Source organism: Clupea harengus, chromosome 20 (assembly GCF_900700415.2).
Source record: "Clupea harengus chromosome 20, Ch_v2.0.2, whole genome shotgun sequence".
Classification (NCBI taxonomy): domain Eukaryota; kingdom Metazoa; phylum Chordata; class Actinopteri; order Clupeiformes; family Clupeidae; genus Clupea; species Clupea harengus.
Window position 1 is genome coordinate 21,263,988 of NC_045171.1, and position 14,632 is coordinate 21,278,619.

General features: G+C 43.1%; 1 protein-coding gene across 1 annotated transcript; it reads left to right on the forward strand.

The window, feature by feature from the left end:
* Positions 1-11,805: 11,805 nt before the first annotated feature.
* On the forward strand, positions 11,806-13,445 carry LOC105904071 (GTPase IMAP family member 7-like). The gene is made up of 3 exons (XM_031586983.2): positions 11,806-12,028; positions 12,580-13,225; positions 13,430-13,445. The coding sequence occupies exons 1-3, from the start codon at positions 11,965-11,967 to the stop codon at positions 13,443-13,445; spliced, it is 726 nt and encodes a 241-aa protein (XP_031442843.1). The 5' UTR covers positions 11,806-11,964.
* The last annotated feature ends 1,187 nt before the right edge of the window (positions 13,446-14,632 follow it).

Consider the following 14,632-nt stretch of genomic DNA (forward strand, 5'->3'; position numbering starts at 1 on the left):
GTTTCCTCTTCTGAGCCTATGCAGGTCACGTGAAAAATTATCCTAAGATCCGTATCCGAAGTCCCAGTCAAAATGAACGAATCATTTCTGTTTTCTCTAGCTACCAGTGCTGAGCCTATGCAGGTCACGTGGAAAATGAACGATGAACGAGATCTGTATCCGGCAGATGAACGAGTCGTTCACCTCCCGACCATGTCTTCGGGTCAATGAACGATCCGGCAGATGAACAAGTTGTTCACCTCCCGACCGTGTCTTCGGGTAAATGAACGATCGGGAGGTGAACGATTCGTTCATCTGCCGGATACAGATCTTCGGGTCAATGTTTCGTTCTTCTGCCAACCGAGTCTTCGGATCAATGATTCGTTCATCTGCCGGATACGGATCTTTGGATCATTTTTCACGTGACCTGCATAGGCTCAGTACTGGTAGCTAGAGGAAACAGAAATGATTCGTTCATTTTCCGACTCGGTCTTCGGATACGGATCTTTGGATCATTTCCCACATTCAACGAATCATTTCTGTTTCCTTGGCTGAGCCTATGCAAGTCCCGATGCGTGGCCACGAGAAAATGAACGAATCTTTTTTTGAGAGGACTCGTTACTCACGAGTCCTTGTAAGGATTCGTTCAAGAACGAATAAATGCCATCAAAACATGCGTGCGCCAGTTCCGACTGGGACAGTCAGTCTCGTCGCTGTGCTGCCAACGCCTGTTAGGAAGGATGGCGTCAGCCATCATAGCGCTCCCGTTGGGGATGCTGCGTATGCGGCCATTCCAAATATGGTACCTGTCTATGAGACTCAACGCAGTCACAGACAGGCATCGCAGAGTAGTGGTGTCCTCCAGATGCAGGAAAGCCCTGGCGATCTGGAGAACCCCCTGGTTTCTCGCCACGTCGGGCACGATGGGCTCGCCTGCTCCTGTGGGCAGCAAGGCACGTCCTTCCCTCAGGGCAGTTCATATACCAGGTCACCTCAACTACAGTGCGGACCTGTTATCGAGGGGCGGTCCTCGAGCAGCAGACTGGTGTCTTCACCCACAAGTGATAGACCAGATCTAGGTGCGCTTTTTCAGGGCGCAGGTGGACCTATTCGCAAACAGGCAGAACACCTGCTGCCCGCTCTGGTTCTCGCTAGGGGGCGACGATCCCCCACTAGGCATAGACGCGCTGGGCCACCAGTGGCCAGCTCTACGCCTATATGCTTTTCCCCCGATCCCGCTCCCCCAGCAGGTGCTGTGCAGGATAGCGGACGAGGGCAGGGAATTGATATTGATAGCCCCCCACTGGCCCAATCAGCCGTGGGCGGCAGATCTAGTCAATATGTCAGTGCAGCAGCCTTGGGAGCTGCCTCTGCGGAGAGACCTCCTAACGCAGGCGCACAGGACAGTGTGGCATCCCCATCCAGAGTGGTGGCGTCTCAGAGCCTGGCACCTGAGAGGTGCAGGCTCATAGCGTCAGGCCTGTCAGATGCGGTGGTGGCTACAATACAGAGTGCCCGAGCTGTATCGACACGGGCTCTGTATACGCTGAAGTGGCGCAGTTTTGAGCGGTGGTGTGCTGCGCGTCAGCACGACCCCATTAACTGCGCGCTGGGCTTTATTCTAGAATTCCTACAGCAGTTGTTTGATGAGGGGAAGGCGGCTTCTACTCTCAAAGTGTACATGGCTGCCATTTTAGCCTGCCACGCAGGTATTAATGGCAGCTCTCCTGGCAGTCACCCGCTAGCGTCACGCTTTATGGCGGGGGTGAGACGGCTCAGGGTGCCAGAGAGACACCTCATACCCTCTTGGGATCTGCTAGTGGTGTTACGTGCTCTCACAGGGCCTCCGTTCGAGCCCCTGGAGACAGTGGACATAAAGTTTGTCTCTTTAAAGACCGCGCTGCTGCTGGCGTTAACGTCAGCAAAACGCGTTGGTGACATGCAAGCCCTGTCAGTCAGTCCATCGTGCCTTCAGTTCTCGATCGCTGGTGACAGAGTGGTTATGCGACCTAATGCTGCTTACACACCTAAAGTGGTGGTAACCCCATTCCGCAATCAGGTGATTGAATTAGCAGTTTTCTCGCCTCCTCCTTTTGCGTCAGCAGAGGAGGAACGTTTGAATAAGCTCTGTCCAGTGCGCGCTCTCCGCTGTTACGCAGAGCGCACTAGAGCTTTCAGACAGTCAGATCAGCTATTCGTGTGCTTCGGTGCACGCGCAAAAGGCAGACCTCTATCAAAACCGAGCCTCTCCCGTTGGATAGTAGAGGCTATCGTGTTGTCTTATAAGAGCTTGTCTTTAGATCCCCCGGAGAAGTTGCATGCGCACTCTACGCGGGGGGTCTCGTCTTCCTGGGCCTTACTAAAGGGCGTCTCAGTGGAGGATATTTGCAAAGCTGCAAGCTGGAGTTCTCGCCACACTTTCATTAGATTCTATATGTTAGATATGGCTGAACCTAGTTTTCTTCATAGCTTCTGCGGGCAAGCGATCTCTGAATCCCCTGGCCTGAGGACGATATATATGATAAGTGTGTTCATTAGTGTCTACATGTTACGTTGCACATGAAACATCCCAGGGTTTTCCTACGGGCGCGGGATCACGGATCCCTGTCACCTATGATAAAGGTGGCCCTGTTAAATTCATGGTGTTCTGCAGGCAAGCGATCTCTGAATCCCCTGACCTGAGAACGATGTATATGATAAGTGTGTTCATCGGTGTCTACATGTTTGTTGCACATGAAACACTCCAGGGTGGTTTCCTACAGGCGCAGGATCGCGATCCTTGCCGCCTATGATAAAGGTTGCCCTGTTAATATGTTCACCGCCAGCGGCCGTATGAACCTCTATGAGGGCAGGGGCTTCAATAGCTGGTGTGTGTGATTGGCTGCCACTGTATTATCACGCGGGAATGTATAGGGTCCCATACTGTTATGTCGCAGTGAACTGCGACAAGGAATGTCTCGGTTACGTACGTAACCTCGGTTCCTTGAGCAGGAACCAGACATAACAAAGTTGGCGTGTACAGTGTTACCTTGGATTGATTGTCTTGCTCAGTTTCTTTCCGAGGCAGTTCTGTGGGCGCGTAATAAGATAAAGGCTCCTGAGGGGCGGGCCCAGGAGCTCGCACTGACAGATCTCACGGCCTTTTAGGCGTGAATAGATAAATGCTTCGATTTGTACCCCATGACTGACGTCATGTACCATACTGTTATGTCTGGTTCCTGCTCAAGGAACCGAGGTTACGTACGTAACCAAGACATTTTTTCTTTCACTGTTATGCCGATGATACTCAACTGTAGGGATGAGAATTGATAAGATTTTAACGATTCCGATTCCATAACGATTCTTTCTTATCGATTCAATTCCTTATCGATTCTCTTATCGATTATTTTTGGGCAAGGTAAAAAAAAGAGTACAAACGAGTTTATTTACATACATTTTCTTTTATATAATATTCTCTGAATAGACGTTGCACAGCATATACAGTATGTATATGTATACATTTACATGTTTTAAATAACCAAAAACAAACCTAAGAATAGGTCAACAAACTCTCAAAGCAAGGTCCAGAGACCCATAGCCTAGGGATCCTTTTCCTTGATGGGGTGCCAGGGGGTCCCAACAAATTTGTTTTGACTATATTTCCAACCATAAGTAACAGAATGTATGACTGATTTGGTAATGGGTTTCATACAATTTTTGTAATAAAACATCTAAACTCAAAAATCTCATCAGATGGGGAGCCTGAAAAACAGTCTTATCAAATAGGGATCCCTCCCTGGTCTAATTCGCTGTGCCGAAGTGTATTCACCTTGAACTAAAAATAAAACTGACATAAACAAAAAGTGAAAGCTGGTTTACACAATGAAACAAATGGCACTAACACAATAGACTGTTAGAGTTTACCTTCAATATTAACAGATGAAGCGCTAACGTTAGCCGCGATGCTGTTGCCTGGTTGAGATTCATTAACGTTATCTTCACTCCATAGCGCTCAAAAACGCGACATTCCTGCAAAGGTATTGCATGCAGTATGGACAAATGTTTCGGGGTAATGGCAGTTTTCCCCCCCTTTGACGAAAGAGACGTTTTGCAAGCACTGCAGGTGGCCCTGTTGTCCTCTTTTTGCGTGAAATACAACCACACTTTTTAACGCCTCTGCCTAGACGCCATGTTGGCTGCAGTCTAAAACAAAACAAAGCTGCGTGCGCGTGACATACCTAAACTGCACTTACATCGATACCGGAATCAAAAAAAAAAAATCTAAAAACGAATAATTTTTAAGGCATCTATAGTGGAATCGGAAAAAAAATTATATTTAATTATTTTTTTTTTTTTTAAGTATTGATAGCGGAATCGAAAAGGATTTTGGCTAACGGTTCCAAGGAATCGGTCCACTGGGAAACGGTTCTTAACAAGAACCGGTTCCCGATTCCCATCCCTACTCAACTGTTTCTGTCTTTCCCTCCTGAGAACACCACGGTCTCTGCGCGGATCTCGTACTGTCTTGTTGATATATCCACATGGATGAAAAATCACCACCTTCAGCTGAACCTGGCCAAAACAGAACTGATGGTCTTCCCAGCCAAACAGGTCATCCACCACAACATCAATATCAATATTGAATCTTTATCTCTTCTTCCATCCAAAACAGCAAGAAACCTCGGGGTCGTTATTGATGACCAACTGACCTTCACGGCCCACATCACCTCTGTCTCCAGGTTGTGCCGCTTTGCGCTATACAACATCCGCAAAATCAGGCCGTACCTAACCCAGTATGCCACCCAGCTGCTGGTGCAAACCTTGGTGAGTTCCCGCCTTGACTACTGCAACGCCCTCCTAACGGGCCTGCCGGCTTGCATGGTGAAACCACTACAGATGATCCAGAACGCGGCGGCGCGTCTGGTGTTCAACCAACCGAAAAGGGCACACGTCACCCTGCTACTCATTGAGCTTCACTGGCTGCCGGTAGCTGCTCGCATTAAGTTCAAGTCACTTATGCTTGCCTACAGAGTGCTTGCTGGTTCTGCTCCCACCTACCTAAATGCTCTTGTAAGGGCAAATGTCACACCCAGGATGCTGCGCTCTTCTAGTGAGCGTCGTTTGGCACTGCCGTCTGTGCAAACACGGCAATCCAGACTATTCTCATTTGTAGTTCCACGTTGGTGGAACGAACTGCCTAGTACCACCAGAGCAGGGGCGTCCCTCTCTACCTTCAAGAAGCTTTTGAAGATCCAACTCTTCAGAGAACAGCTCCCCTCCTAACTGGCACCTTGACTAGCGCTTAACTTGCACTTCAGCAGTTACATTCCTGCACTTCTTTTTTCTTTCTAGGTCGTTTTTCTAATTCTTATGTAAAGTAGTATTTATTGTTACACCATGTTTTTCATTGCTCTTAGCTTGACTGTTCTCTCCCTTGTACGTCGCTTTGGACAAAAGCGTCTGCTAAATGACTAAATGTAAATGTAAATGTAAATGGAATGGTGCGCAACTGAATCACCCCCCTCAAAACGCCTCTACTTAATCAAATTAACATATTCTCAATGCACAAACTCTCTGTGACAATGGCAAGCAAGAAAGAAACATGTAAAAAGAAGAATTATAGTGAGGCTGAAATTGACGTTCTGCTGATGGAAGAGCAGATGCAGGGCCAAAACATTGTTCGAAAGCCTGTCTGGTGGCGTAATGGCAAAAGCAAAGTATGTGACATGGTAGTAGACACGTCTCTGAAGCACCAGCGGCCGCTGCACCTGCGGAAAGAGCATCACCAGAAGCCGCATCTGCGGCAGCAGCACCTGTTGCACCAGCATCGGGGCCTCGCCGGCCATCACCACCTGCTGCATCAGCATCGGGGCCTCGCCGGCCATCACCAGCTTCCTCTTCCTCCCATCTTTGTAGGGGCGACAGTGGTACATGAGGTAGAGAAGTCGTTTAGTAATCAGAAGGTTGCTAGTGCGATTCCCTGTCAAAGCGTCCTTGAGCAAGACACTGAACCCCTACTTGCTCCTGATGTGCAGTGTGCCATCAGTGTAAATGTGTATACACTGTAAGTCGCACATATGTAAGTCGCTTTGGATAAAAGCGTCTGCTAAATGTAATCATGAGTCCTTCAGACAGGGAATTGAATGAGTCTGTTAGTGAGGTTGTTGCCGAACTCTGTCCACTATTGAGGGTTCTTTGAACAAATGTGTCTAAATAAAACATTCTGAAGAAAATGTGAACATTTGTGCATTTATTCTTATCAACATTATTTACCCGTTGGTATAGTTGGTGAATCAGCTCCCGTCTTCTCAGCGCAGTGATGTGCGTGTTCCAGCCAAATGGGATGGGAGGGTGGTCATCTTGGTCCATGCGCATTTCGTCTTCTCCTAGCTCTATGCCATGGCTCAGACAGATGTTGTGTAGCACACAACAGGCTAGGATGATCTGGCAAATATTTCCGGGGTCATATAGCAGTCTCTCTCCCGATGCATCCAAACATCGCCACCTTCCCTTCAGCATGCCTATGCTGCGCTCCACTACAGACCGCGCACAGGCATGTGCTGTATTGAAGTGGGCTTCCTAGACTGTCTGAGTGTGCGCACTCGGGGTGAGAAGCCATTGGGAACCCTGTTTTACGTAAGAAATCCCCACATTTCGCTGTTCCTGGTCACTGTATGGAAATCTAATAAATTGCGGACATAGAGGGATAATACCGCGAAGAACATCGGGCAAAATTCTGCTTAATGATGACTGGGATATACCCGACTGGTCTCCAATTTCTCGTTGGAACGTTCCTGTAGCCAGGAACCCAAGAACAGACAAAACCTGAACCTGAACGGGTATGGCCAGGTTGCATCTGGTGCGTCTCTGTAGATGAGGGCCCATTTGGGCACAAAGCTCTAACAGAGCCGTTCTTGGCAAGCGGTACCTGCTTATCAGCCATACATCATCATGTCAAAAAGTCTTTGTGTCAAAAAGTCTGCGCGATCACCAAAAACCTTTCTCTCCTTATTGCGCGGTTGGCAATATCCTCTAACAACGCCATTGCAGCCATAGCTCCTACTGGAAACTAATCCACTATCAGACTTTTTATAGGCTATAGATTGAGCGAAATGTTTTACACGCGTTTTTGTCCTAAGGACAGTGCTGTGGACTGCTATTTCAATTATTCAAATTGTTTAATTGATTTTATTGAGTGAAACGTTCATTTGGCCTTTCACCATTAGCCCTAATGGGGACGGTGGTGGTGACGATGATGATGATGATGAAACTGCGTGTCGGCGCTCGGAGAGTTCCGAATTCCTGCAGTACTCCAGTATTGCCAAAAGGAAATATACTTACGCGAAATAGAACCTGACGTAGAGATACGTCTTTTTCCACGTCAAAGACATTTTTTATAAATCTGTACTTTAACGTGGATTTGATCGCACAAACACTCTAAGATCAAATCTGTGCCTAAGTACGTTTTATAAATGAGGACCAAAGACTCAAGCGGTAAGATTCATTTTAAACAGCAGTCTCCCATACAATTCACAGGAATCAAAGGAAACTTATCCACTTTGCATTGAAAACAATAAACACCTAACTCTTCAATCATGTACACTTACTATCATAAATATACATATCCTGAAGGAGTTTCAGGTATGTTTATACAGCATGAATATACCTTCTTTTCTTTTACTCTCTAACACTTTGAAATACTGTGTAGAACACATACTCTAAAATAACTGATACAATAACAACCCTAAAATAAATCTACAGGGGTTGGACAATGAAACTGAAACACCTGGTAGAGCACAATCATTTAGTAATAATAATAATAATAATAATGGATTTTATTTGTATAGTACACTTTAAAATACAAAGAAATCTCAAGGTGCTTAACACAGTCACAACAACAATAATACAAAGTAATATAAGTGCTAATGAAGTGCAGAAAATAGGATAAAATAATATACCAAAAAAGATAATAAATGAATCTAAAATAATGAATAAGATTATAATGAGATCGAATAATATCTATTATGGTGTAGGGCCTCAATTCAAAATCAAAATAGCATACATTTGTCTTGTGATTGACAGAAGTCCTGCAGTGGCCAGAGGAATTTTGGGCCATTCCTTTTGCATAGGCCAGGTCATGTGATGCTGGTGGAGGAAAATGTTACCTGGCTCGATGTGGCAGGGTTAAATGTGTTTCCCTGAATTTCCCCACAGGAAAGTCATATTCCCCCTTGAAAGTCAATGCCACTTCAGTCTGCATAAGCATTTTACCATGTTGCGTGGGTGTGGAACTGTGTCTGAAAGCCTTTAATTTTTCTCGTTGCCTCTATGTTCCCCTTTGGAAATCCCCCTGGATTAGCCATAGCACCCCCATAGCACCCCCAAGAAAATAATGGTTTATTTTTTATTTCATTTCATTCTACGTTCTTAATTTCATTTATTGTGTGATAATAATAATATTTCACTCACAGAAGAAAATAATAACAGATTGAAATGAATAGATTGTTCATGAAGCACAACACAGACACGTTGCAGACACGTAGCATGCGTGAACGTTGACATTCCCTGACAGTTGAAGGAGAAAGCGAGCTAGTGCGCGGTCAAAGTCAAAGTCAAGAGGTAGTTTCCAGTCAGCATCAACAAATTCACAACAATGCATACATTTCCACGTTTGGAAGAATCATGTGACGTTCAGTAGAAGAAGAAGAAGAAATGCCAGGGGTATCTGAATCTGATATGGATTTTGAAGAAGAGGAACATCGTGGTCAAAGAGGTCAACCCTCCACCGCTACTGAGGGAACTAACCACGATGCTAGCAGCATGGGTGACTTAAGCACGAATGCCCAGGATGGTCCGAGAAGACCAATACTCCAGGAATATCCACCTCGCATGTTTGGAGTTTTTGTAAAAGCTGGATGGAACAATTTGCGTGGTTGGAGTACAGTGTAACTAAGGACGCCTTCTTTTGCTTTGCCCGCCGGCATTTTCTCGGTGGAGGAGGGCACGGGTTTCATCGGGAGCCAACCTTTACAATCAATGGTTTCACTAACTGGCGGAAAGCAACAGGATCTTTTGAGAGCCATCATGAGAGTATGGGACATACATTTGCCTCTGATGACTGATGTTAATACTGAGCCCCTGATATCTCTTACCACACTTCTCATTAGGCTTCTGAGAGAATAGAGTTGTGTTGTTGAACACCTATCTCTTACCACACTTCCCAATAAGCTACTGAAGGAATGAAGTGGTGCCTTTGACAAATTCATCAATATGGGATCTCAGATCGTCCCCACGTGTGAAGAGGATGATGGCTCTGTCCCTTACTCTGGTGTCCAGTGCTTTCTCTAACCTCTCTAAAATGCCTCTCTCTCCCTCAGTGAAGCGACCAATCTGAATGACCAGTAGGTACACACACAGACCACCCTCACACAGCCGAATGCACTTCTGAATATGTCTGCTCTGCTCCTGAAGAGATTCAGAATCATATTCATCAATCCATAATAGTTTGCTTCTAAACCAAAGACAATGCTATAATCCAGGCTAATAATAATGTTTCTAACACTGACAATGACAATGACAATTATCTGCAATAATGGCAGTAAAATAAAACATCTGACTGGAAGAAACTACAGTAAGACATACCTGGAGCAGGACTGGGAGAAACCTGAGGACTACTGGATTGGTCTGTTTCCATTATAATAACTAGAATTATAATTAGTGCTGTCAGTTTAACGCGTTATTAACGGCGTTAACGCAAACCCATTTTAACGGCGTTAATTTTTTTATCGCGAGATTAACCCATTTTTTTTTTTTTTTTTTTTTTTTTTTTTTTAAGATGAACATTCTTTTTGGCCTCGCAAACTGTGTAGTAGGCTAACGTTACGGTTTGAGTGAATGGTGAGCGCGATACGCCGAAATGGATGATAAAAAGCTTCTGAATGGAAAGTTTACTTTTAAAAGTTGTTAAAAGCGAGCTTCACTGTTGTCTGAAAATGTCAACAGGCAGCTGGCTGAAAGCAAAGAAGTACTAGGCTTACCTTTTATTGGTAACCTAACTGTTACGGTTCAATATAAGAAATAAGAGGCCTGACTGCTATGTTCCCAGCAAACTTGAAAAAAATAAAATATTAAGCCATGGTTTAACTGCACTATAGGCTGAGTCCTTGTTTACCTGAAATGTGCACTTTATAATTTTATTTTGTACCGCCCTGTTTGGCAATATTGGTTTTCAATAAAATAAAACATTTGCATAAAGCAAGCCAATCAACTTTTCCATGTTGATAAGGGCATTAAAGTAAAAATGAAATGATGGAGAAAAAAAATAAACGAAGGCACATTTAGAATAGATCAAAATTTGCGATTAATCGCGATTCATTTTGAGTTAACTATGACATAAATGCGATTAATCGCGATTAAATATTTTAATCGTTTGACAGCACTAATTATAATTGATTTAATTCCATAGCAACGAAATGGAAATGGGAATAATTTTGATTATGCTGAAAAATTAATATATTGGTCTTACATTTTGTATTCAATCTGCTTCCTCTTCCTGTTTAGAAATGTTCCAAAACTGTATGTAGTATAATTGTCTTTGTTGATATGTTCACAGCGTTCTATTATGTGTTCTTTGATGATTATGCATTTACCAGAAAATCTACTATAAACAGAATGTATTGCTTATTGCGCTAGCTCTAAGGGGGTTCAGGCCCAGGGTTCTGTTCAATGCTTTGAGACCATTTTATTGGTTTGGCGCTATATAAATAAAATTGATTGAATGTATTGATCATGTTGTGAGAGGAAGAGGTGAGGGCCAGGGAAGGTGAGGGCCATGAGGTCAAACATGTGTGTTCCATTCAGGTTTGAGGCGTCTGGGGTGTCAACTAAATCAGCTAAAACTTTCCATTGTAATGCTGAGTTCTGTTTCTAAGTGAAGTTAAAAACAGTTAGTAATAGTATTCAGCTGGTTGCAATTCACCAACCTCACCACTAGATATCACTACAAACACACTGTACTTTAAAGCATTCTAAAAGAGGAGTTCTAAAACTGATTGTTCCAATCCTTGATTGTGATTGGCTAAATCGCGTTCCATGCCGTTGTAAAATACAGCATAACCTTTCAAGTTGTCCTCATAACATTCTATGATAACATTCCATATTACTGCGCATGGAATATTTCAAAGAAAGAAAGACGTTACATAGCTGTCGCTGGCCTAGAGGGGAGAGAGATTATGGCAGTGACGGGACATAGATAGGTGCGAGTTGTCACTGAAATCGTACTGGCGTCCAAATTACAGCGAGAGGAAGGAGTGGAGCAACATCCTTGCAACATCATCTGGGACACTGAAGCGTCAACATCAAGATACCCCTGTCGCTGCACCAGCAAAGAGGAGCCCGTTTGAAAACTATGTCAACAATTGCAGTATTAATGGCGATATACAATTTAATGTGAATAAATAAGCACCCCTTTTTTGTCGGTAGCGAAAGTGTTCCATCTGGCTGTTGCATGGCAACGATTTATTTAGGAACTATACTTTGTAGTGGCGGAAGAATGACAGTTTGTTATTAAACTATTTTGTTTCTTAAATGTAATTGTCGTTATTTAATGAAACCATATCAGATATTTGTAGTGACAGTTTTAGAAAAGCAATAAGCCCCGCGAGTCCGTGTTTTGCGCTGATTTTAGAACAGGTAAGGCGGTTTTAGGCACTCCGCTTCGCGTCGTGCCTAACAACTCCCCTTACCTTTTCTAAAATCAGCGCAAACCACGGCCTCTTGGGGCTTATTGCTTAATTTAAGACCAAGAGCACTTTTGTGTTCTAAAAGAATCTCCAGGCTGCGCTGTTGAAGTACTGGAGTTCTACCGTGCAGAACAGAGTTTATACTGCTGAGGAAGTAGGCGGACCATTATGCAAATACAACCATTATGGAGATTCTATAAAAAAGGATCAGCACACCAAGACCCATTTCATTTGTGTGTAGACCTTCATCTGACACTGAGAGAAAATGGGAGGTTCGCCATCTACTCCATCTACCCCGTCTACCCCGTGTACCCCGTCTATCCCTAAAGGTAACAGTTTACTACTCACTGTTGATTTTGGTTCATTTAGAGATTGAGGATTTTTTTATTGGATAATGCTACACATTTGTTAAAAAATACATTCAGAAGCTTAAAGTTTTTTCAAAAAACTGTTTCCAACATATGTTTGTGTGAGTAGGTTGAGAGTATGAGGTTTTAGCCATATATGTTGGTTTTTATATTTTTAAGTTTGTTCCACAAAATGTGTGTTGCACATTTGTGTATTTGTCATAAAGTTACATCCATGAAGCTAAATCTGAAGTAAAGCTTGTTTGTTGTTCCGTGGTATAGTTAAAAATGAACAATAACTTCTCCCCTTCTCTTCAAATTCAACTTTATCTTCTAAATGTGCTATTGGAGCAAATCTAACATCAAATCTAAATAACACTGCAACAGCTACTGCAGTAGTTTTGCAACCCATAAGAATCCATAGCAGCCCATATATTACTGAGGTAAATGTGATATAGTGTGTGTGTTTATATGATGGTTGTTGTATATATGTATGTATATATATATATATGTGTGATGTATGTTGTTTATAGGTGAACCCCTGAGAATTGTGCTGATTGGAAAGACTGGAGTGGGGAAGAGTGCTGTGGGGAACACCATTCTGGGGAGACAAGTGTTTATCTCACGGCCTTCTGCCAACTCTGTCACAGTGACTTGTGCCAGAGCGGGTATAGTTAGTCCTAGACAGATTGAGGTGATTGATACACCTGGTATTTTACATACTGAAAGAGATGCAGATTATATTAAAAAAGAGATAGTGAAGTGCATTAAATACTCATGTCCAGGGCCCCACGCATTCCTGCTGGTAATTCAGGTGGGCCGCTTCACTAAGGAGGAGCAGAATGCAGTCAGGGCCTTAAAGGAGATCTGTGGGGAAAAGGCTGCAGACTACATGATTGTCCTGTTCACTCGTGGTGATGACCTTTGGGGTCAGACTATCAATGACTATGTGCGCGAAGGTCACGCCAACCCGAGGGAAGTGATACGGAGCTGTGGTGGACGATACCTTGTATTTAACAACCACAGCACTGAACGCACTCAGGTTGATCGTTTGGTAGAAAAAATAGATGAGATGGTGGCAGTAAATGGGGGAGATTACTTCACTGAGGGGATGTACAGAGAGACACAGAGGGTCATGACAGAAAGAGAACTAACCTGGATCTCACCTGCGATAAACAGGTATCTTCCTTTCTTATCTCTCCTGTTGACGAGGGTGGAAGGCTTTCAAAATATTCTTAATGAAAAGATGTATGAAAAGACACAGCAGGACATGACAGAAAGAAAGGGATCAAGGAACTCAAATGATTTAGGCAGACCTATGTTCTGACTGAAGATCTTTTGATCATACATCAACTGATTCTGTAACATGGTTGGGCATCTTAGGTTGGGTGGCTATTGAAAGGTATTGTGATATTGACTTAAGACTATGGTTATCCACTTACTGAAACAACATTCCCAGAAGTCGGACATTTTCATTGTCCTGCAATATCCAATTACATATTTCATAGCTGATTTTTTTTTTAATTCATTTTACTCTATAGATCATTTTATTGTATGAGTGTGTGTTAAATTAAGTTGTTTAAGATAACTTGTTGATGGTGAATCAGGTGGTGTTTTGGTATCCAAATGTTCCAATGACCCAATGAGCTAATGTGAAATACCTTAAAATGATTTTTTTTTAAACGACTGTTTCATATGTAACAAGTACTTAATTCTGCATTTAGAATGTCTTCAATCTTTTTCTATACAATGCATTTAGTTCCATGTATATTGAATAAATTCTTACTTTTTCTCTCAGCGCTACTTCTCACTGTCAATAGCATATTCAGCTTCATCATGTAGCATGTCACTGTGACTAAAGTAAACTCTCATTGGTCCAGCTTCATCATGTAGCATGTCACTCTGACTAAAGTAAACTCTCATTGGTCCAGCTTCATCATGTAGCATGTCACTGTGACTAAAGTAAACTCTCATTGGTCCAGCTTCATCATGTAGCATGTCACTGTGACTAAAGTAAACTCTCATTGGTCCAGCTTCATCATGTAGCATGTCACTGTGACTAAAATAAACTCGCATTTATCCAGCTTCCTTGACACAAATTACTTCCATGGTTTGACTCACATAAAGGCATTAATAGGCTATGTTTACATCAACATCGACAAACATTGTTAAACATTCACACGGTTTATTTGGACCACATTGCCTTGTCTCCTTATTTGGTCAGCATCACAATTTCCATTCATTACATATCATTACGTATTCAGAATCATTAAAACAGTGCAAAGTTCACAGTATGACCAGGACATGAACAGAAGAACAGAAGATTCATACCTTGAGAAAAGAAAGGAAGCAGACAATGGGTTGTGTTTTATTTAACAACAAATAGCAGAATGGCTAAGCGACTCACAGTCTAACCCCCCGTGCTTGTGTGACATTTAATACCTGTGGATAATGTCTTCAAAAACAAATAACCCATGGTGCAAACAGAGAGTCACTAGACAGCATTTCCCCCTAGAAATGCACTTATCTTCAAGTACAGAAGTTGCATAAATAAAGCCATTTTACAGTAATTTAAATATAAGATTA